This window comes from Ochotona curzoniae, unplaced genomic scaffold, assembly GCF_017591425.1.
Source record: "Ochotona curzoniae isolate NIBS_2020 unplaced genomic scaffold, NIBS_Ocur_1.0 scaffold_3835, whole genome shotgun sequence".
Lineage (NCBI taxonomy): Eukaryota > Metazoa > Chordata > Mammalia > Lagomorpha > Ochotonidae > Ochotona > Ochotona curzoniae.
In genome coordinates, this window is record NW_024467114.1 from 35,235,770 (window position 1) to 35,259,728 (window position 23,959).

The 23,959-nt window shown below is 38.5% G+C and overlaps 1 protein-coding gene across 8 annotated transcripts in view; it reads left to right on the forward strand.

The window, feature by feature from the left end:
* DGKB (diacylglycerol kinase beta) overlaps positions 1-23,959 on the forward strand; it is a 566,350-nt gene that overhangs the window by 155,693 nt on the left and 386,698 nt on the right. For 2 of the 8 annotated variants that reach the window (XM_040964636.1, XM_040964638.1), the window contains one exon: positions 20,804-20,839. The exons of 4 other annotated variants lie outside the window; for them this stretch is intronic. In XM_040964636.1, coding sequence (XP_040820570.1) covers positions 20,804-20,839 — 36 coding nt within the window. The remainder of the gene's footprint in view (positions 1-20,803; positions 20,840-23,959) is intronic. 2 more of the 8 variants (XM_040964637.1, XM_040964639.1) reach the window with 1 other exon arrangement.

Consider the following 23,959-nt stretch of genomic DNA (forward strand, 5'->3'; position numbering starts at 1 on the left):
GCTTTGTTGGATATGCAGATTATATAGCTGCAGGGCTGAGGTCTGTCATGCAGGTTACGGCAACTTAAAATGATGACATGACCTTTGGGAGAAAAACAACAACCTTTAGTCGTTTTTTGTCTGTTTTTTCTTTAATTGAGCAATCAATTTGCCTTCGAAATAAATACTCAATTCAGTAACTTACAATAGGCATAGAAGTGAAAAATACACAAGTAATATAACCCTGGAAATAATAAAAGCAAGCATCCAAAGAACATACTTAAAATCTAAATTGTCTCTGAAGTGAACGTTTTTATGCAAGACTGTTTTATATCCGTAAAGCACTTTTCATTTGTAAAATCAACATGCAAATAAAATACTTGTAAGCTTAGTCTGAAAGAATGAAAATAGAACATCTAAGAAATGTTAGACAAATACGTTTCTAAAGGTCATCCTAGAAATTAATCAAACTACTCGATTTACACCCACTTACGATTCATTTTATAGTTATCTGTTAAATACTGCTTGTTTTCAAAAATGCCTGTATCTAGCAAAATTGTTAACAGCTCTTCCTTTCTGTACTGCAGAAATACAGAACAAAATTATTCCTCTGTATTGCTGAGGAACAACAACAGATCCTAAATTCCCTTTAAGACGCATTAGACATCTGGTAGTAAATACAATTAATTAAAACTAATGAGCACCATATTAAAAGATGTTACATTTTAGATGGATTTTGTGTCATCTTATTCTTTCTGGAGTGTGGACTGAAAGAAGAAGGACTTACAGAGTTTCCGCATTCTTGATTCTTCTTTAAATGTGTAGTATGTCATAGTTAGCTTGCAAGTTTGGTCTCATATTTTACTCGAAAAAGGAATGTGTTTCAGCATCCCGCCCCCCACCACCATGGCAGAATCCCTTGCACATTCAGGCAGTTGGGAGACTCCTTCCTTGAGCCCCATATGACAGCCCTGGTCACGTGAGGTCAAACAGGAAGTAGATTATTTCAATTGCCCTGTCACTTCTCTCGAGAGAAACAAAGGCAAAGAAAGTATGTTGTCTGAATAGTCTTTTCTTCCAAAATCTTGCCAACTCATTGCTATTCAGACACTTGCTTCTGAAGGCTTCAATTGTTAGATACTGCCACACCTCTAGGATTTGGTTGTTGGTTTTTGCTGCCTTGCCATTCTGTGGTAATATCAACACTTGCTATGCACAAATGCCTGCTCTTCTTGTCCAATGGCTCTTTCTCTGGGTGCTTCCTCCAGTTTGGTTCTCTTGTCGGTGTGTCACTGAATTCTACCCCTACATGTCACAACTAACACACTTAACGTTCCTTTCCATTAGGATTTTGTTTATTTAGTTCATTCATTACTATGCTAGTTCATTTTCAAGTTGTCCTTCTATTCTGAATCCAAGCTCTGCAAAGATGCAACCTAGAGGTCCTAACTATTATTATCAAAATGCTTGCAGTAGCTTTTCTTTAATTAAAAAACAGGAGATACCAGGTACTATGCAAAGGTATTAGCAATGCATTCAGTAAGTAATATCCACTGTCTAGTTTGTGTCAAATAGTCTACAGGATGAGAGGTAAAGAAATGCAAGAACTATTCTTCGTTGTTGTAGAGTTTATCTCCCAGTGAGGTAAAGGCAGCCAACCAAGTGTCCAATAGGGGAATTGCTTAGTACATGAGTCTTTGAAATGCATGCATGGCTCAGGGCAGGTGCAAGAAGTTGGAGCATGAAGGAAAAGTTCTGCGGCAGCCACCTGGGAAAAAGGAAGCTGCCTTGATCAAAGAATACAGGATGATTGCAAATAAGAAGAGAGGATCCATTCTAGACAGCCAACACATGGGTGGTACAAGGTCGGGAAATGAACCAGTGGATGGGAGCTCAGTCTTTCCTCCTCCTCTCAGCTTGACTGCAATAGTTTTAATTTTTAAGAGAAATTTTATATAATTTTCTGCTTGGAATAAATAATATTTAGTTTGCTTGACTAATGGATCCACATACCATAGAACAATGACATCCGTCAACTGTTGAAACATTCATACTTTGAACAAATGAACAAAGTTGTTCTGCTCCAGAATGGTTGAGTGCACGCCAACTGGTAGGATGTGAGCTTTTGCAACATTTCAACTTTCAGCAACTTCCTGGGAATGATTCCACATGGTGTTATTAAAGTTTTAACCTCTTTCTAAAGGATCATTATTTCTCACTAATCATATTTTTCTTACCCTTCAATAGTTTTCTTATTGAAAAAAAAAAACCACTCCCACTTTTTGTTTAAATGTTCTCTAAGAAGAACAAGAACAATTGAAAATCAGTCAAATCAAGTCACCGAAATCTGGCAGTTACCTCCGCCACACCCTAGGAAGTGTGAAAGACAACACTTCCAATGTCTAGTTTTACGGAGTTTCTCTTTACCTTTGACTCTGCGGTCAGGGGCTGGTTACTGCAATACCATGGCATCCTTAATTCCAGGTTGACGCTCATCACTATGATTATAATGACGAGCCAAAGGTCAACTTCTGAATGTCTCAGAACATCTTTTTTGGCGCCATCCAAAATTCATGAGCGGGGAGGGGACTGGGACACGGCAGACCTGCACACCTGCAGCTCATGTCGGGATGTCAGTTCTGGTCCTGGCCGTTTTGTTTTAGATCCAAATTCCAGCTCACGTGCCTTACCAGGCAGAGGATATGGCCCAGGATAGATTTACTGGCTACTGGCCTTGGCCTGATCAAAACCTGCCTGCTGTAGGCATTTGGAGAATGAACCCACATATGGGGAAAATTCTCTCTCACTCTGCTTGTCTCAAATAGATGAAAATAAAATGTTACAAATAATGCATTTCCCCTCAGGCTTCCCATCATTACTGACACTTATTCTTCACTTCAAGATAACGATTCAGGCAATATAGCTCATTTTTTTTTAATTGGAAAGGCAGATATATACAGAGAAGAGAGACAGAGAGAAAGATCTTTCCTCTGATGATTCACTCCTCAAGCGGCCGCAATGATCAAAGCTGTGCCAATCCAAAGCCAGGAACCCAGAGCCTCTTCTGGATCTCCCATGCAGGTCCGGGTTCCCAAGGCTTTGTGCCATCCTTGACTGCTTTCCCAGGCCACCAGCAGGGAGCTGGATGGGAAGCGGAATAATCAGCATTAGAAGCAGTGACCATATGGGATCCCGGTATGTGCAAAGCGAGGACTTCAGCTGCTAGGCTACTACCCCAGGGTTAAAAAGCTCTTTTTTTATGAAAATCAGAAAAATAACATCTCCACTCACTGAATGGCAGATTTTCAAGTATGATTTCAAAAGCCTCCAGTGGGTGTTATTGCTTAACCTACAAATTAAGGTGAGAACTAAGACTCTAGACTCTCATATCTCACATTGGTTTAATTTCATTCAGTACACTAATCTTGGTTCCTGATCCCAGTACCCTGTTAGTTCAGGCTTTGCACGGGGGTGCACAAGGTTCAAGTATTGACACTCACCTGTGAATTTGACTTCTCAGTTCAGCCCAGCACTACTAGCCATCGTTGGAAGGTGGCATGTGAACCAGTAGACAAGAACTCTCTGTCTCACTTGCTCTGGAAAAAGTAAATACGCAAACAAATACATTTAAAAAAAATGCTTGCATTGGCTAAAATTCATTTGAGAAACAATTTGTATAAAATTCCCTGAACAGAACGAGGATGTAGCCACATAGTCAATGACTGATTGCGATTCCCATTGCCAATGAACTACTCCAGCTCCCTGTGGGAGATGTCTCAAATAATTGAGTTCCTACTGCCCAAATAGGAAAGCAAAATCAATTCCCAGCTCCTGCATCTACCCTGTCCTTGTCCTTGGGACATTTGGTGAATGAAGCAGAAGCATCACAGAAGAGTCTCTCTCTCTCTCATTCTGAAACCTTTGTATATATGTATATATGACTGATAGGTGTTTAAAACATTTACTGTGGGTTTTTTACCCATTAGCTCATATTGTAGCCATAATCCATTTGCTGCCGTGTCGAGGAGGATTCATAACTATTTACAAATGTTAGCTGTCTTCCAGGAATTATTCTGCCTACAAACAAAAGGATGATGAATCCTACATTTTGCAGCTATTCAATCTGGGTTTCAGATAAGCAACTTAATTTCTAAAAAAAAAAAAAAAAGCCACCAACTTGACTCTTCCCTAATAATAGTCATAGCACGTGCCAAGAATTCTTGACAAGAATTCATTAGGAACTACATTCTTAAAGTAATTTTTCTTAAAAAAAAGCAATGTATTCTTAGGTCATGCTACAATGACACTCATGACATCACTATGTCTACTCTCAGATGAAGTGATATTGCATAAAACTTACTCCCTTTTATGGGACATGGGCTGATTAGCATACAAGCTACCCACTCAAATGTGTTCCAAGGTTTTTCTTTTTACCCAAGATGAGTTGTCTGTTATTTTAACCCATGTGAGATCTGCGTTAAAATTCAGCATTGTCAGTATTTAAAAGATATTTGTCAACAATAATTATATGAAATCCTCTTGTAACCTTTCCCTAAAAGGTACCTGGAAGTGTTCTCCATTGTCCTTCAGAAATCGCCCCCCACCCCCAGCTCTGGGTCTCTAGGTCTGTAGCCTTTGGGGACAGATGAGCCATTATTTTCTGAGTTTACAAAGCTTAGAGCAAATCCATGCCCACATCTGACTGTGGTTCTGGTGCCCATATTATTTACGTGTGTGTGTGTGTGTGTGTGTGTGTGTGTGTCCTGGTAGATCTCTCTTCACTATAGCAATCCTTGTTTGCTGTTTTGTGATGGTCCATACGTGGGTGGGGTCACAGTATTATGTGGACGAAGCTGCTAGAATCCCGTCTGCTCTTACAGTCATGTCAGAGGCAAGTGTGCATTTCACAACTTCTGGAGCATGATGATATACAGTTTGAATTCTTTTTTTCCAAGATAGAATAATAACCTGGCTCTGTAGGAATGTTCTTGTTTTTACAGTGGATCTTCAGTGAGGATCGTAATCCAATTAATTCTGCCATCATCAACTAAAGACAATTTGCCATATAGCTTGAAAAAAATCACATGTTATTTCTCATTACTTTTTAAACTTTACATCTTCTAACGGAAACATGGTGATTCCACCTACTCCTGAGGTGCCATGTAATATTTTGATGCACCTGTACAATGTGTGATGATCAAATCAGGGTAATCAGTACATCCAGCAGCTCAAACTCATCATTCCTTTGTCCTGGGAATTTTCAAAATCCTTTCTTCCATCTGTGGTGAAATATGCAAGCTGCCAGTGCTGCGCTGTGTTCTAGCTCATAACTGCCTGGTTTCCCATCTGACTGTCTTTTGTAGCCATTGGCCGGTCTCCAGATCCCTTTTCTCCTCATCTTTTAGGTCTCCGATCTTTAAGTCTGTGAGAACAACTAATTCAGCTCCCTCAAGTTTAGTGAGGACCTGTCATAAGTCTCATTTCAAATTTACATTTGAAGGAGCAAGTGGAGCAGAAAATCATGAAGCCATTTCTATTAGATTTAATGTAACATTTTAATTAAGTTTTCTCTTTGCATAATTAATTTATAATATGACTTAAAACAATGTTCTTGTTCCCTAAAGCACAGGGTCTTTCCGTAAGTTTTCTGTGTTAACTCGGTGTTCTTAAAGTTAATGAATTAAATTTACTGTTAGTTTGTTGATCATTAAAATTGAAGTTGTGAGAAAGAGGAATATTTATTGTTCATATAGAATTTGTTGTCACTAGGTCTTGAAAGTCTCTGTAAGGACAGTATTGATATCCAGTGTAAGCTGGTTTTCTATCCCGTGTATGCAGCACCAGCTCACTCCTTCCCTGCCAATTTATCATCTTGGTTTCTTTCTCATTTCTCCCTTTTCCTCTCCCTCCATCGTCATCTACCCTTTCTTTGTTTACTTTCCTTCATTGCTTCCTTTAAAGTACCTGTTGTCTAACATATAAGAGTTTAGGTTACCTCAGGCCATGGTGACCAGGTTATCCAATCCCCAAAGATGAAGAATAGATGGAAACAGATATCAGATATTATACAGACACATAACCTACAATCGTCAGCTATTCCGCCCCCATTATCACTCCTCAGGAAGATGCATGTTGAAGTATCAGCAGATAACCCAGCATGACACAGCAGAATACTGAAGACAAGTAAGAAGCTAACATTTCATAAAATGCAAACGGATTCTCTACATATTGTACATGGGAGGAAGAATCAGATCAGCCCCTTTAGAACACCCCTCATGAGTCTCCTATTTTAGTCTCAGCTTCGGCACTTGTTGCCTGGTATGAGGCAAGTTGACAATTTGTCCCTCTGAATTCCAATTGAAAAATGGAACTGGAAGAATTCGTTTCTGAAAATTGGCTAGAATTGTGCATTCTATTTAGTGTATATTTAGTCAATACCATTAATATTACCATTCTTGTATTATGTAAGAATTTAGAAGCGCATTCCAAATAATAATAAACCATTAAATAAAAACACTTTAAATAATACAAAGTGAAAACAGTAGTAACAATCTAGCATTGTTATATCAATACATCATATCTCTATACAAACAGAATCTTTGTTAAGATTATGCCCTTGACTTTTTAAAACTTTTTGACACTTTTGTAATAAGCTGATAGTGTCACTTGGAATTCTATTTTAATGCTTAAATTATTTAAACTTATAGCATTTAAGTTTTTTATATTTATATATAGTGTAAAACATAATTATGAATGATTGCATCTCATTAAAGTACCTTACCATCATTTAGATGAAAAAGCAACTGTATCAGCTAACTCCCAACTCCTTGTTTTCTTATTATAAATAACACCTTAGTGAACATCTCTACAAAAATAGGTTACTCTCTAATTGATGGTGCAAAGTACCATGCTTTTTATATTGTGCTATTTTTTTTCCAAAAATGAATATTACATTTTTTTTTTAGTTCTGTGCAATACAATTACTACCAAATCAAGAACAGTGGTTGAAATCCTTGCTAAACAGGAAATCTGTTTGGCAGTGAGTGATTAATTATGTAAACTTTCAAAATTATTTTTTTATTATCTTATGTCATTTTGAAACAAGTATATCAGTAGAATAGAAGTTATATCTGTTAGCATGAAGTAATCGGTCATAAAACAAGAATGTGTGTGGCTCGTTGCCCTTTGGGAACAAATGCAGTGTGCTCTCTATGTAATACTTGTTTTCATATCCTATTAAGTTTTGAAGAATAGAGTTAATACAAATGCCAACAAGATAAATAGTGAAGCTTGCTACCTCACAGAGAGGAAACAGAGCTATTTGGAAAGTATAAATTCTAAAAATTGTCTTTCCATCTGATTCCAATTGCCCCATTTCTACCTCTCTCTCTCTCTTCTTCACTCTAACTCAGAACTTGGCCACGGCGTGGTGTTGCTGAAGCAGCCACGAGCGTAGCCCTCCTGGTAACACCCTGAGAGAGCCATATGTCCCATTAGCTGCTCCTCTTCTTTCCATGCTGCCTACTCTCCCACAATTTAAAAAATCCTCCTAAATTATGCATTGTAAATACGATGATTGCATCTTAAATAGCATAGAATGTGCGACATCTTCCCTCTGAGCATGTGTCTCGCCGACTCCTCGGCAGTGTCAGGAGGTCTGCTACGGAGTCAAGTCCCGGGTCTCTCCCTGGTCGTCCCCTCCTCCGCCCTCGACGGACGTTCCTCTGGATTCATCTCCAACCATCAAGAGTTCAACACCGCTAAACTTAAGCCAGTTCAAGAAGGGAGCCAGGGGCCTGAACTGTCTGTGATTTTGAAATTTTAATTTTGAATTCTCTGCCACGTTGTCTCCCAGCATAGTGATAGAACTTGCAGAAGCCTGGCGGGTGGGAAAGGAGGTGTGAACACTGGAATGAGGTTGTGTCTCTGCGAAGAGCTCCAATTTTTAGGTTACGTGATTCTGGCTGCTTCATTTTCCCTTCCATTTACCTCTCTAACTTTTACCACAGTTACTGCAGTCAACCACGAGAGTACTGCGAAGTTTGCAGAAAAGTGGAATGAAGTTTATTTTAGAACCAAACTTTTGAAATACATGCATACTTTTTTTTTTTTGGTGATATGTTTCTTCCACAAACTTATTTTTTAAGTCCTCACCATTTTCTTGAAACCTATGAAAACTTTGTGCCGATGTAATTTTTTCTTGAAAGATTGGGGATGAAGCACATTGTCAGTCTCAATAAATGTTTCATCAGTGTCATTACTTAATATTCATTTAATTAATATTCAGTATAGGTCAATTCATAATTGTCATCATAGTAATGATAGGCAAAAAGGAATCTCATTTTTCCCATATTTTGAGAATCTAATTCAGTCTCAGTTTCACGGTATTATTCATAAAGGGTAACTGCTTTTTTTTTATTTAGTTTTTTAATGTGTAAAATGAAAATCTGATTCAAGTTCCAGGAGGGGAATGTATTAAGCTCTAGTATGCTATAACGTTTATAAAACGCAGTGTATCTATTCTGGCGTGGCATGTTACACATGCCAAAACACTTTGAAAAGGGATAGCAAATTCAATCACTGGCAATTAATCACATCAATGGTTTATGGAGTCATTTATTTGTTTCCTTTTCTCACTTCAGGTGGCTTATTAGTACTATATACATGCAATGTTAATTTATAATTATAAAGGAATAGAAAAACTGGATATGCTATGGCTAAATTGCTGTGCTTATAGCAAAATGAATAGAATGAGATTCAACGTTTCTTTTTTTTAAATTTATTTGAAAGGCAGAGTCCAGAGAGAAATAGAAAAACATTGAGAGAGTTAGAGAGGGTGAGGAAGAGAGAGAATCTTCTATTTGTAAGTTTACTCAAGACCTAGGGCTGAGCGTAGCAAAGTCAGGCATCGCAACCTGGATCCGGGTCTCCATGTGGGTGGCAGGAGACCAGGCACCTGGCCAGCTGTCCACTTCCTTCCCTGGTGCTTAGCACGGAGCTAGACAGAAAGTGTTCAGGCCAGAACCGTGTCCTCACAGCATACAGGCATAACGAGTAGAATCAGCATTCTATGGCCCAACACCAGCTCCTGGAAGTTTACTTTTTCATAAAGCTGTAAATATGCTCTTTACTTTGATATTTACACCTAAAGATAGCTGCACCCAGGAGAATTATGATTTTTTTAAAGAAAATCTATTTATCTTATATTTAGGTATATATAGGCCAGAACAAAAGGCTACACCCGAACATGAATTTGGAGTTCAAAAATCTAATGGAAATCTAAAATTTGTAGCAATACATGGATATTTTCTAAAGAGGGATTAAAATTAATAACCAGCTATCTTAAAATTAATTATCAGCAACCTTAAAATAGACTCAAATAAAATGATTTCATATATGTCTCTGATTTGAAAGTGGGCCTATGCAATTTGTAAGTGGATTATTCAAGTTGTTTTGCAAGTCATAGCCAACAATAGTTCAGGAAGTTTTGTACATAATACACAGCAAGATAAACTTGCTCTAATTGTGGGCAGAGATGAAATGGGAGTTTTGACATGCATGTCACAGTGGCCTAACATGTTAACACAGCTACTTTACAAAATTTCTTCAGGTTTCTTAATTATTTAGTGATAAGGCAAAATAAATAAATAAATAAGTAAATAAAAGCATAATTTTGCTATTGCTAATTTAAAGGAGTATTTTATTGGAACCTGAGTGTAGTGTCTTTTGTTTTGTGTAAGTTGTCAGTCACCTTTGATTTTGCTTCTCTGTATCAGAGGTAAATCCTGACTGGCAAGTGTTCATTTTCACATAAAGGGTAGAGCTGTTGCATATGGAAAATAGCAACTGTACAACTAAAAGGGAAGGAAGGGGCAAGTTAGATAGTTACCATGCAGGAAGATTCATTGCACGCATCTGAAGAAAATGTCAACTAGCAATTGCTTTGCAGTTCCAGGGATAACAAGGAAAACACCCAATTTATACTGCACTGATCCAAAGGAAGTGCTGTTGAACTAAGACAGGATTGAGAAAAATATAGTTAAAAGAGAAACTAAAAACATCAGAACCACAATAGACCAACATCAACACTGAGAACAGCTAAACCTGCCTTTGAGACACAGGGATTAAGCATATCTCCTACAGGACAAAGCATGGCAACCGGGTAGAAAAAGACCAAGTTATCTCTAACCCCAAATAAGTAAATAAAATTAAAATGCTTTAGTAAGTCTTCATTACGCTGGAGAAAATCAAATGGAATAAAAAAAAATCTCTACATCTCTTTACATTAATTGATTTATTTCCTTGCAGTATTTTTGGACTCCATGATGCCATGATTTTCCTAGAGGCATAAATGTGCATAAATAAATCATAAAACTCTGAAAAGGAGAATAACAAGGCAATATCTAATAAACAAAAACCTCAAAGCATTTTATGTTATTCAAGCTGCAGTGATAAGAGTAAAACAATTAGTTAGTGGTGCTATACGATATTGAGGATTGGCAGAATGTCCAAAGGTATATGAAACTGCATGTACTGATAGAATCTATGAAATCAGGACATTTCACACCTGGCGGAGCATCCATGGTGCTGAGCCTATCCAAAGTTCAATCCTATGTCATACATATTTTAAAAAAATAAGGCAAACATAGATCAAAGAATTTATTTTAGCTTTGGCAATATTTCCGTGCCTTTTTCCTAGAAGAGGAAAGGCCAAAGAAATGTTGGCAGATGTAAGCTATCAAATGTTTTGTTTTAATAGTTTTAAATTAAACATATACATCAAGGTCAGGATAACCATGATAACCTCCCCAAGCAAACTAGTTTCATAAAATTAATGTTAGTAGATAAGATATAATAAAGGTGTGTAAAATCTTGCATGAAACCTAAATGATCAACAATGAGATTGAGTTTTCCTTCCATTTTGGTTAAAACTTAGAACATTATAATACCCAGGGTGGCAGAGTTGTGTAAAACTAATGAGACTAAATAGCCACAAATCGTGGCTGAATAACTCCCAAATCTATAACTGCCTGTGCTAATACTTCTGCTTGTACCATCACAACATTGGGAGAGGAACAGGAAAATGCTCATCTCCAACAGCACTTAGTGGAGGAAACCCTTGTCCAAATTTCTGTACATTGCATGCAACCAAATCGAGATGGTCTCAACTGCCACTGGCTGTTCAAGGATTAATTCCCCCTGCAAAGGTAGCCTTTGTTGTTGATTGTTAGTCTAAATGATGGTGATTCCTGGAGGCTTTGGGACAAATATCCCATAGTGGGGTTTTCCTTAATGGAAGGGACCTGTTTCCAAGCTGCGTGGAGTGGCTATCCCACACGAGAACCGGCATCATTAACTAGCAGCCAAGCTTTCAGGAGGCGCTCAGGAGTGAACACTCCTGGCAGCCGAGGGTAAATGCTGCAGCCTGACAGCCCAGATGTGCTTAGGTTACCGCCAGGATTTAGAAAACCCCTCCAGATGTGCTCACTTCTGAAGAGCCTGCATTGTTGGACACACTCCAGGCGGCATCCTGTGATGTCTTCTAGCTACTTTTTTTTTTTTTTCAGCATAACAGCCATGCTTGGTCAATATCACTATATTCCCAGACCTCCATCCTTTCTGAAATATAAATGAGGTCAACGTTTTTACCTCTATTCTTTCTTGCTATGCTCTTCCTAAATTATCCCATTCAACGACATGACTGCAACTTCCATCTCTGAACATTTCTGTGAGAACTGCATGCAATCTTCAGCTCCACTTTGCACCTTTCCACTTGGAGGGCCTGCAGTGGCCTCCTGCTCAATCTAGCAGGAACTGGCTTAGATCTGTTTCTGAAACTGTTACTTCTACTCCTTCAGCAGTGTCACCATCATTCCTGTCACCGCGGTAGAGGTATGATCTCTCTGTCACGAGGGCCCACTCAGGTTTTGATCCACCAAAGTTGTTCAATAAATGCTGCGTGGATAAGGTCCCTTATAGCCGTGATCACTAGCTTTGCTGAGTCAAGAAGAGCGTCCATTAGCGATTGATACAGATATCCAATACAAATTATAATCAATGTGGGGTAAGAAAGTTTAATTTGTAAGTCATTCATTACTCGTGATAACTGAATTTTAGTATGTCAAGTTAATAAAATTGATTTTCAGTTGTGTAATGCTAAGGTGACACAGATGGTGTCCAAGTTGCGTAAAATTCAGATTCAAGAGTGACTCTAGATGCATTTTATACCTATTACAACATTTCAAAGAGCTCTGGACTGGACTGTTCCTGTAGTTATATGAACTATCCAATAGATGGTACTGTGAAATGCCTTATAGGGAAAATAGGGTACTGTCTGGGGATAGTTTAAAGAATTTATTTTTATTCCTATATTTACAAAGCTGTACCATGGTTGATAATAATAATAATAAAGCAGAAAAATGGAAACTTATAAACCTATGATTTTGGCCAAAATTTTCTTAAAGATAATATGCAAAGAATGTTACAGAAACAAAAAACTTCATTTAAAAAAGAGCTTTCCAGCATTCTGAGAGAATCAGATATTTTCCTCCAGATGTTAAACTGTACTTAAAAATCTGATTTTTATATATAATAGTATCTTTTAAGTAGAATATCATGAATATTCATCCAAATATTCTTAAAAAATTAAACTTAAGGAATATTTGTATTTTCTTGCCTAGAATTTTTTTTTGATGTTTCAGTGATGATCTCCCTTGGATAATGTGATATTATTGTGACTAGAATGCAGTATTTTAAAGAACCACCTATAGCTGTGTATTTAAATTACCTAAATAAAACCACATTTTTATATTAAAAATAAAGAGATCTGTGTGAGACGATCTCCTTGTCAGGTCTCGGGACTGTGTCCCTGCTTCTCTAAGTATTCATTTCACAAAGACCAGTATAACTTTGAATTGAGACATTATAGTAGGATACGGGACCAGGACACAATTCAAACTATTGAACTAATACTGTCAAAAGTTACTGAAACAAAAGGACAGTGTATACGTTGATGAGAGTTGACTCAAAGACAATAATAAAAAAAATTGTTTCTCAATATAACCTAACTTTGGCTACTTCTCATCCAGTTTTCCATTATCAACTGGTCCTTTGTAAGACCAGAGTCTCAATTCCAATGATCAGAACCAGGAGTCTGATAAAACCTAATTCTTTATTTTCCCCTAAAGTTAAAAACATCTGGGTGATGGCACTGATCACTTGAAAATACATACACTGTACTTTTGTAGAATACCATAGTAACCCCAACGTCTTCATGTTCTTGCTGTTTTTCTCCATATTTTATGTGACCTGAATGTGTGGTGTGATAGATCATATGTCACTTCAGGAAAAAGATATTTTTAGGTGCAAATGGCTGCTTCCTTAAAACATGTTATCACTCAGAGCCCAGTGCGGTAGCCAGCGCCTAAGGCTCTCGCTTTGCCTGCGCTGAGATCCCATATGGGTGCCAGTTCTAATCCAAGCGGTTCACTTCCCATCTAGCTCCCTGTTTGTGGCCTGGGGAAGCAGTTGAGGACAGACCAAAGCGTTGGGATCTTGCACCTGTGTGGGAGACCCAAAGGAGGTTCCTGGCTCCTGGCTTTGGACTGGCTCAGCTCTGACCGTTGTGGCCACATGGGGAGTGAATCAGCAAACAAATGATCTTCCTCTCTGTCCCTCCTCCTCTCTATATATCTGGCTTTCCAATAAAAATAAATAAATCTTTAAAATAATATGCTGTCCCTGTAACTTGAGCTCTCTTAACTAATTCCGACTATATTGTTAACAGACAAGAATAACCATGTTTCTACAACTCTGCGTGTCTGTCCATCTTCCCCCTTATCTCCCAAGACATGGTAGAACAAGTATGTCTAATTTGTAGTATAAAGGCATGGGTTCTACAAATGATCACACAGGCACTTAGAGTTCAAGCTGACAGTTGTCCACTAAATATGTTCTATCAGATGACTGCATCGCATGAAATTATCAGGAAATGACACAGTTTGGAAAAGAAGACCCAGTTGTCAAAGGCTTTCCAGCCATTGTGTGCTGTGTTCTTGTCAAATGCACTGATGCATTTTGGTTCCTCTACTCGGATCTTGCCCACTGGATGCACATAGCACTGTATGACAAAGTTGCTATATGAGCTAAATAGACTTAAATATGAACTGTGCCTGTGGACCTCAAGTGATAGTCTCTTAATAGATGTCAGATACTCTTTATGCTACCCTCTTTTATTTCAGTAACATTTTAATTAATTCACACTGATTGAATAACTGTACATTGAGACTTGTTTCCTAATGAGGGTGCATTTAGAGGAAAGGTTGTGCGTCATTCTGATATCCTGTGGGTAATTATATTCTAATTATATGGTCGGGGAAAGGAGTGTATAACTCAGTGCTGATATTGTTCGTTGGATGCAATTAATTACATGCACATAATGAAAGTTCATGATAAGGTTGACTGGCAGTCAGTGTAAATTTTAACTCAATTGAATCTTTGCCTAACATGAGTGCAGAATTGGACTTTAACCTGGTTAGAAAATAGTTGGGCACAAGACCAATGGATATTTAGAGGGGCAAAGGAGAAGAACAAATTCCATTATAACCTCTTTGGTTCTTCATTCGAGGTATTTTCCAGGGATGATGAAAAGGAAAATTAAGCATTAGTCTGAAACACTATAATTGATACGCTTTCATTACCTACATGGATGCTTTTCTGTTCCATGGTACAGCAGGTTCACGAGGATAAATGTGCAGAAGCAGCTCCTTACAGGGAGAAAGAAAAGGTGTAATAGGAAGTACCATAGATCCACTTCATGATGATCAAATTCATAGGTGGGAAGGATGTTCTTCTGGCGACAGTGAGCTTTGCTCTTCAAGCTAGCAGTCGCACTCAGACCCTGATAACACACACACACACACACACACACACACACACACACACACACACAAACACATATACACACACACACACACTCCTGAATAGGTGACTTTTTGAAGTGTACCTGAATTCAAGACTCTGAAGAACAATTGAAACATATGGTTACTGGTGAGATTCATTTGGGAGATGGTTGCTCTAGCAGGTCCCAATTATCCTCTCTTCAATTTCTTAAGTTTCCTTTTCTCAGGCTTTGAAAAGGATTAAGTGTAAGCAAAGAGCAGTGAGGAGTGGATTGCCCTTCTCTCTCCCCTATGACTTTTCTATTGCTTTCCATTTTTGATCTCTTCTTTCTTGCATCATTCTGCTTTTTCTCTCTAGTGGAGTAATCACAATATAGATGGTTTAATTAAGAAAATAAATCTGGGAAATGGGTACTTGCACAGCAGTAAGACATTGCTTGGCCTGCCAGCATCCCAGGAAGGCTAGCAGTTAGCTCATACCGCCATAGCTTGCTTTCTGTTTCCTGCTAACGCCCCCCTGGGACACAGCCGGTACTTGAGTCCCTGGCACCAGTGTGGGAGGCCTGGTGGAGTTCCACGTTCTGCCTTTGACCTCATTCCATCTCACTTGTTGTGGATATTTGGAAGTGAACCAGTGGACAGACAATTCTCTCTCATTTCTGTTTGTCATGTTCTCTGTTTTTGTGTGTGAGAGAGATGTATGTGTGTGTCTTCACACCTTTCCAACAGAAAAATAAATTAAACGTCTGTAAATTCAATGTTACAAGATATTTTAAAGTAAGTCCATCGATGAGCATCTACTTAGTATCAGGAAAGGTCATTTTGACGAATACAGGGCCCTCATTCTCGTACTGAGCTCTTAGCAGGTGATGGAAAACACGGGGCACACCTCAGTTCCAACGATAACCCTGTAGCTGACTGTTGAGACCCTCAGTGTATCAAACATCTCATTTCCCAGGCACCAGTGCAATGCCTTCTGACTATGTCAATAAAATGAAATTTACACAGAGTGATGAATTTACCAAAAATCACACACCCTGTGAACAGAGGAAGCATGCTTAGCATATCCAGCGCTGCTAATGCATGCAAGAATTTTAGGGAACTAGACCAGAATTTTGAAAAAGAAAAGATTAACAGTAGATAGAGGGTTGTGATATTCAGTTGAGTACTTTTATAACATTCATGTGTGTTTGAAACAGTTCAGACAGCTCGATAAAAACACATTCTTCAACATTTCCATTGATACCTGTGCTGCATCTTAGGTTTTCAAACATCTGTTGCCTGCACATGCTTTATGCCCTGGCGGTTGAACTCTATTTCCTCTCTTAGATGTACAGGGCTTGCATTTTGAGTGGGGGTAACATGGGGTGGTAACGGCCTTCTCCCTACAAACTCTGGATAGAATTAGCGAAATGTAAAAGATTGCACTTACTACTGTTAGAATATTTTTGTGAGTGATTATAATTTAATAATAGCGAAATAACCACCACCAAAAGTTACATGTTTTTTATTGCGAGCATTAAAAATAGCGTGGATAAAAATTAGTTATACAAGAGACCTTGCATATTAATTTTGATGTGTGTACCTTCCAATAGGTTTGACTTTTGATAGCTGCATTTTAATCAGGTATGTCAAAACATTGGTGGAAAATAAATTATATAAATATACATATATGTATATGTTTATATACATACATTAGTAAAGATCTATTTTATTTGAAAGAGAAGGAGTGAGAGAGATCTTCCATCTGGTGGTTCACTCCCTAAATGACTGTAAGGGTCATGTGGATGCAGGGGCCCAAGGACTTTGGCCATCCTTTGCTACTTTCCCTAGCCATTAGCAGGGAGCTTTATTGGAAGCAGAGCAACTAGGGCTCTTAATTGGCACCCACTTGGAATGTCAGTGCCATGGAGTAGATGCTTAGCTCGTCGTCCTGCAATGTAGGCATACAATGTACATATAATGTATATTTAACATTTTTAGTCTTTCTTTTGTTTGTAAAGCAAGACAGATGGATAGGAAAAGATCTTCTATCTGCTACTATTTCAGGTATCGGTCACTGTCTGCCTGTAAAAAAAAATGGAAAGTACTACTTTTTTTTAAGGTTTATTTTCTACTTTATTGGAAAGGCTGATACACAGAGTAAAGGAAAGACAAAGATCCTCCATCCACTGACTCACTCCCCAAGTGGCTGCAGCAGCTGGAGCTAAGCTGACCTGAAGCCAGGAGCCAGGAACCTTTTCTGGGTCTCCTACATGGCTGCGGTGTCCCAGGGCTTTGGGCCATCCTCTACTGCTTTCCCAGGCCACAAGCAAGGAACTGGATGGGAAGTAGACAATAAGACACAAACCAGTGCCCACATAGGATCCTAGTGGATGCAAGGTGAGGATTTAGCCACTAGGTTACCATGCTGGACACAGGAAATTATCTTTTAAGAAAATCAAAAAGAATCCATTTTTAAAATAGTGACATGTCTAAAAGAAGTAATGAAAACAAATAGGGTCATCTTCTGTTGAAATAAACAGACCCGGAGACAGGGCCCGAGGACTTGGATCTGACCTGGTCTCTTGGGCTGCACATCTCACCAATCGAATTTCCACTTTCCCCAGTAGAAAAATGGGGTGTCTGGATTAGTCCGGGGGGATTAAATGAGTCAATGCTTGTGAAAGCCATTTTTCAAAAATATGAACTATTTTCAGTAGGGGCACAGTACGATTCTGTTCATCTCACTTTAGTCTTGAAGTAACGGATGACCCTTTTAATGTTAGTACTGTACTCTTATTATATTTAAACTAAATCAAACCTCCAGTAATCTCCACCAAAGATTTTTCTTTGTCCTGTGACAATTTGCATTAAATTGCCAATTTAAAATGATTACACATTAGAAAATATGAAGACAAGGAATATCCTAATACTTAAGAGTAATAGGATTTTTAAAAATTCTTTGATATTAGATTGGACTTAATAAGTCCCTTGAAGGCAAATGCATCTTTTAAACTAATTATCTTACTGTATATTCTACTTAATAGTAAAAGGATACTGATTAAATAAAATCAATCACATCCCGCGGTACTCACACTTCACAATTGATTAAATACAAATACATAGTTCCTGTATTAATTCTGCTGAAAAAGATGTTATTTTGAATTATCCACACATAACAATTTGCAAAAAAAAAAAAGAAGCTAAATCATTTTCTGTGCTCATCTTGATATTAAAAATTATGGGCAGTTGACTACACACGGGACACTTTCCTGTGTGAGTTTACTTTCTAACCAAATGCTGAGTGCTAGGGTGGTTCCCCTATGGCTCATAGGGGTGTCCACCGGTTACACATCTGCCTAGTCTCTGGGCTCGTGGCTCTGTTGATTTCATCAGATCTAATCCAGGTGTGAATTCGTAGTGGTTCTCCAAAGGCCAAGCCTGGCTCTGGCTGGGGGCAGGTGTCAGAGCTGCAGGCTCTCATTGCTGTACTTGGCTACCATCCTCTTGGCAGTGTGGCACAGAGCTCTCGACTATGCTCACCCTTCATCCTGCCAGTCCCATTGCCAATGCCCACACTCTCAGAGAAGAGCTGCCTGCCCTGCCCTGGTGCAGCAATGCCTGGAGGTGGGGGCACTCAGAGCTAGGGGCAGAGCTGTCTCAGGGGGAAGGGCAGCCCTTCGGTTGTGGTTTGCTGGATCCCTTTGACTGCCTACAAGTAGGATGCTCTTGATGCATGTCGTGTCAGTTTCCACTCATTTGGGTGACTTTCCCAGGCCTTGTGATCACAAGACCATGTCTGTGTTTGCCACATAATACCCACCAACATCTGGAAGTGGGTCAATCCAAAGCCAGTAGCCAGAAGCTTCTTCTGGGTCTCCCACGCAGGTGCAGGGTCCCAAGGTCTTGGGCTGTGATCCACTGCATTCCCAGGCCACACGCAGGGAACTAGATGGGAAGTAGAGCAGCAGGGATGCAAACCAGTGCCCATATGGGATCCTAGCGGTTGCAAGGTGAGAATTTAGCCACTGAACCATTGTACCAGGCCCAGTAGCAATGTTCTAAGATGAAGGATGGTTTTCTACCAAAAGACGTAATATTCTCACACTAGGAAAATCAACAGGAATTCTAAATATTAGCCATTATCATTGTACATATTTAATATCCACAATGATTGCTAGGTTTCCTTTATCTGTCTTGTTGGTAGAAGTGCATGGGAGAAGAATTCACTTGAGACTTTGCATTGCATGGTGTAGTTTTGCTAAGCCCTGTGGAGAAACCACCTTGTCATGTCACTTCCTAGCACTGGTGTGCTGCAGAGGCAGGCAGTGTGAGCACATCCCTTCCAAGGAGAAAGATGTATTGCCCCATTGTCTGGGGACACACTTGTAAATTGCTAAGAAGGGAAGACTTCATAGTATCTTACAATTTTTATTCAAACTTTCAGCTAGAATTGGGGCTAGGAAAGAAAGATCTTAATTCTGATGAATAACTTGGGCCTTGCCCAATTAGCCACCAGCACCAGCATGTTGTCTGATACCCGTGAGCTCAGGTGGTCTGTGCTTGACTTGGATTCAGAAATCACGAATACTAAGGAAACAGGAAAATTTCTAGGACAGTCTTAAAAGCTCTGTTAAGAATATATACTCAAAATATCAGCCAGTATTCTACAGCATTGTCCTGCCAATGGGGGACATGCCCCAGGATTTCATGAGTCCTTTTCCTAGAAATCTGCAGATACAGTATTTTTAATTACATTGGGGAAATATTTTCTAAGGAGAGTGGCATTCCTGGACAGCTGAATTTTGTTGAGGTATACCCTAGATTCCTTCTTTTGCTAAACTCTTTTGGCGGTGTTGGATTCCGCTGGTGCATGGTTGGACTGCACATCTTTGAGTCCATCTGGGAGTTCATGGACTTCATCAATGCCCACTGTTCCTTGGGCGCCTAATACCTGCCTTCAGTTCTCCTGCCTAAGGAGGTAGAGGAGTATCTGTACTCTCCGAGTTTTCAGACCACAGAAAATCCTCGACGCAGCTTGATGGTGGGAAAGGAAATGAAATGTACTCCTGGGGTCGGCTTTTCGGGGACATACGATTTCAGAGAAGTCTGAATTTGCCCTTCAACTTTCCTTGCTTCCTGCTAATATGGAAAGCTTCATCTAATTGAGCGTGGAATTTGTCACCTACTCTCCCAACTTTCTGTCTTGTTCTAAATCCTGCGGCATGCAAGCAGCAATTCTCTGTATGTTGACACAAAACAAAATCAGGAATGAAAACCTCTCCAATGTGACTCAGGTGTGGAGTACTGGCTCAGCATGCAGTGTCATGAAGCCAGCACTAACATATCTTACATATTGAAGGCATTAACATATTTTATTTTATTTTATAACATTAATATCTTGTTCTCAAAGAGTCCCACAAAAAAAGTCTTGCATTTTGATGCTTGCTGCTATCAATAGGATGTATTTCTAGAGTATCATGAAATAGAAGCAACATTATAAACCATGTAATAATTATTATAGGAAAGGATTAATGTTAGATGTAAAAGGCAATTGTGTGAAAAACAATGTGAAATTAAAATGTTAATGGTTTTTGTTTTTTTAAATGAAGTATAAAGGCATTTCGAGAACAGTTCTTCTAAAAGGCAAATGTAATTTTTTTCACACCAGAAAGAAGTCTCAGTAAACAGCTAAGACAGCTGACTCGTATTTGTTGGTCAGATGAAGTTTTATTTTGGGTAAATAATTTTCCGAACTAATCCACATTGCCCTAGAAGCATTCTTTATTTAATGACACTTTATTAGTTTATTTAACTGAAGGAAGCAGAACATTTTTACCAAGAAAATGTGTTTTTATTTCAGGAGTATATAAGAACATTCTTTGATGTTTTGTTTTCAGTTTTTTTTTTTTTCAGCTTTAATATGAACTTCTCTTTTTCAGCAGACTCTGCCCACTTCAGGAGTTTCGGTTCCTGAGGTGCGTAAGCCAAAAAAAAAAAAAAAAAAAGAAAGCTTTTTCACATTTGCAATTTTAGGCCATTACACATCACATACTATTAGGAAGAACATTTGGGGATGGCTCAATGTCCTCCTGTTGTCGATGTTTATAAATGTTCTTTTCCATGTCCTTAAACCTGGAAAAGAAAATCTACATTTTGAATGATGGGATAGATGTAAAGAATTTGCGACAGGCACTAGGACTTCAGAGAATTAAGACGCAAATTATATTAAAAAGTGAAAGGTTCCTTTGCCAAGAGCTTTGACCATTGCATATAAAAATACTGTCATTTCTGTTTGCCATGCTTAATTGCATACACCTGATAGAAGATTCAACTAACTAAAGCCATGTGAGATACTGAAAAGGAAAGTTGCGCATGATATACCGAGAAACCCTCGCTCGGTTTGAACTGCCCAGCGCTTTGAAAGGATTCATCTGCATTAATCAGGTAGCACAAAGTATTCAAAAGAAAGCCACAGGAATATTGTAGAGCCACAGAGTAGGTGATTTTTTTCTTTTGAAACTTTGTGTAGACTCAGATACAGACTGGATGATTATTTCGGTGTTACTTTACGTTTCCATGGAAGAGGCACCACCTCTTTGGTTTGCTGTGACGAGACCTTGTCCAATTGTTATTATTTCTACTGCAAGTGCCCAAAGGCCATCGTTCTTTAAAACTGTAATTCAAAACACCTTGCTTGGGGAAGTATTGGATGTAATACGTGAAGACCACCTGAAAACCCAAGCTTATATTTACAAAAATACAATAGCAACTCTTTCACCACCAAAATGAAAATAGAAAAAAAGAAACAATATGCTCTTTGATCTGAGTAGCCGGGCTCGTGTATTTGTTAAAAAAATTCTCAGTTCAGAACCAGAATCATGCCTGAAAATGTGTATTTGGAAATATTTCCAAATATTTTTTTTTTCTGCGAGAAGTACTAAGCCTTTACTATGCTTGAAATAAGTTAATACTATTATTGTAACATGTATAAAGATGTTAAAAGACGCACTTGAGTGACAGAAACATGTATCATTTCATTTAATCATTTAAGTGTGACAAAACTGACATTGCTTCAAGTTCTTGTGTTTAATTGTGCTTCACCATCATGCGTAAAGTTAGTATTGACAGAACTTCAAAAATTGTAGTTAACTCCACCATTGACTCAATTTGTTAAGTGAGTAAATACGTCAAATTTATCATTTTACAATATTTTTCTCTTTCTTTTTTTCGGGCATGATGTTGGCTTCCATTAACTTAAAATGACCACTATTCCTTAACGTGATTATATACGTATTTAAAAGTGTGTTATTACAAAAAGGCATTAGTAGTCTAGGTTTATACACTTGTGAGTGTGTTAGCTCATGTGTTAGCACACACATAGACCACAAACCACGTTTCACTGTCAGAAACACAGTTAAATGTAAGTGGGATTAAAGAGATGTGAGTGATGCGATAAAGCACATAAGTTCATATTTAGCTTAGACTGTGTAAAAGTAAGTTCACTGGCCACACTTTCAGCGCACAATCCAAGAATCTTCTTTTAGGAAACATGTCCAACTTGGAAATAGTATTTTGCCTTTCTTATTACTGTGTCACAATTTTATCACCATGATATGTTTCTTGATTTCAAAGTGTACAGAAAAGTCTAGGACATGTGTGAGAAAATTTGAGTGGCGTTTTTAATCATTTTCAAAAAGTTCCAATGAGTCTTAAATTTAGAGTGAGAATTCCTTATCTGTATGTCACACACACACACACACACACACACACACACACACACACACACACACCATGATTCTGCCATTCCACCGAGTTCAAGTTGTGGAAACAACTCCTTCACTTTTTACTCGCATCCCATGGCTTGCGGAGTAAATGACTCAGCCACACTGACAGGGTGAGTTTTATTTGGAAGTGCTGTAAGCAGATTTGAGACTACAGGAGAATCTGCTGTGGTGCCCTGAACATCCCTGACTGTGTGGGCATCCAAGAGAGCTGCCATCATCGCAGGGCGGACACCCATCAATGTGGATCCCAAAGACACGGGTGAGTGTGTGACACTGAGGCAGGCTGCAGTTATGTAGAGTGTGTGTGTGTGTGTGTGTGTGTGTGTGTGTGTGCGTGTGTGTGAAGGCATATGTATGTGTATAAATGGCATCTATGTGTACATAGCCCATATTCAAGCACACCATGGTTTTGTGCCAGTGCGCAAACATGACTTGGCCCTGACCCTCTCATTCCTAAATTTCATTGCCTCCCATCAGAGTTTCTGGGACACAAATCTTTTTTAAGGATAGATTTATTTATTTATTTATTTATTTATTTATTTATTTATTTATTTATTTATTTATTACTTGAATGGCAAAATTACATGGGTAGAGAGGAAGAAAGAAAAAAGAGAGATATCTTTCATTTCCTGGATTATCTCCAAGTTACCACAGTTGCTAAGGCTAAGTGTTGCTGAATTCCTGGTATCATTAGAAGAGAACTGGATTAGAAGTGGAAGCGTGAGGATTTGAACCAGCATCCATATGGGATGTCAGTATATTAAGCCACTGTGCACAGCCTCCAGTGCCTACAGGGTTCTATACAAATAAACTCCAAGTAAAAACATATTAAAATAGAAAACATACACATCATATGTGATGTGTGGAACCCAGACCTTATAGGAGTTGCCAAAAAGTTTGTTCAAGTTCAAGAACTGAGTAGTACCTGGAGTCACCTTGATTATACTTCCTCAATTCACCCTCACATGATTCCTTGCATTTTATAAGTGAAAGAAAATTTGGCCAAGCTTTCATAATATTAACAGACAGAGTTGAGATTCAGCTAGCAAACCCAGATGTTGGCATTTGCCCAATTTTATTATTGTTTTTTTTCCCCAATGGAAGCTATTTAATCTAAAAAAAAAGAAGCTTTGTATTTTTTTTTTATTGTTAATCACATTGTATTATGTGATACAGTTTTATAGGCACTGGGATTCCCCCTACCCCTCCCATAACCCTACCCCCATGGTGGATTCCTCCACCTTGCTGCATATTCACAGTTGAAGTTCAATTGGGATTCGTTCATTGCATGCTAGCATAGAGTTCAGCATC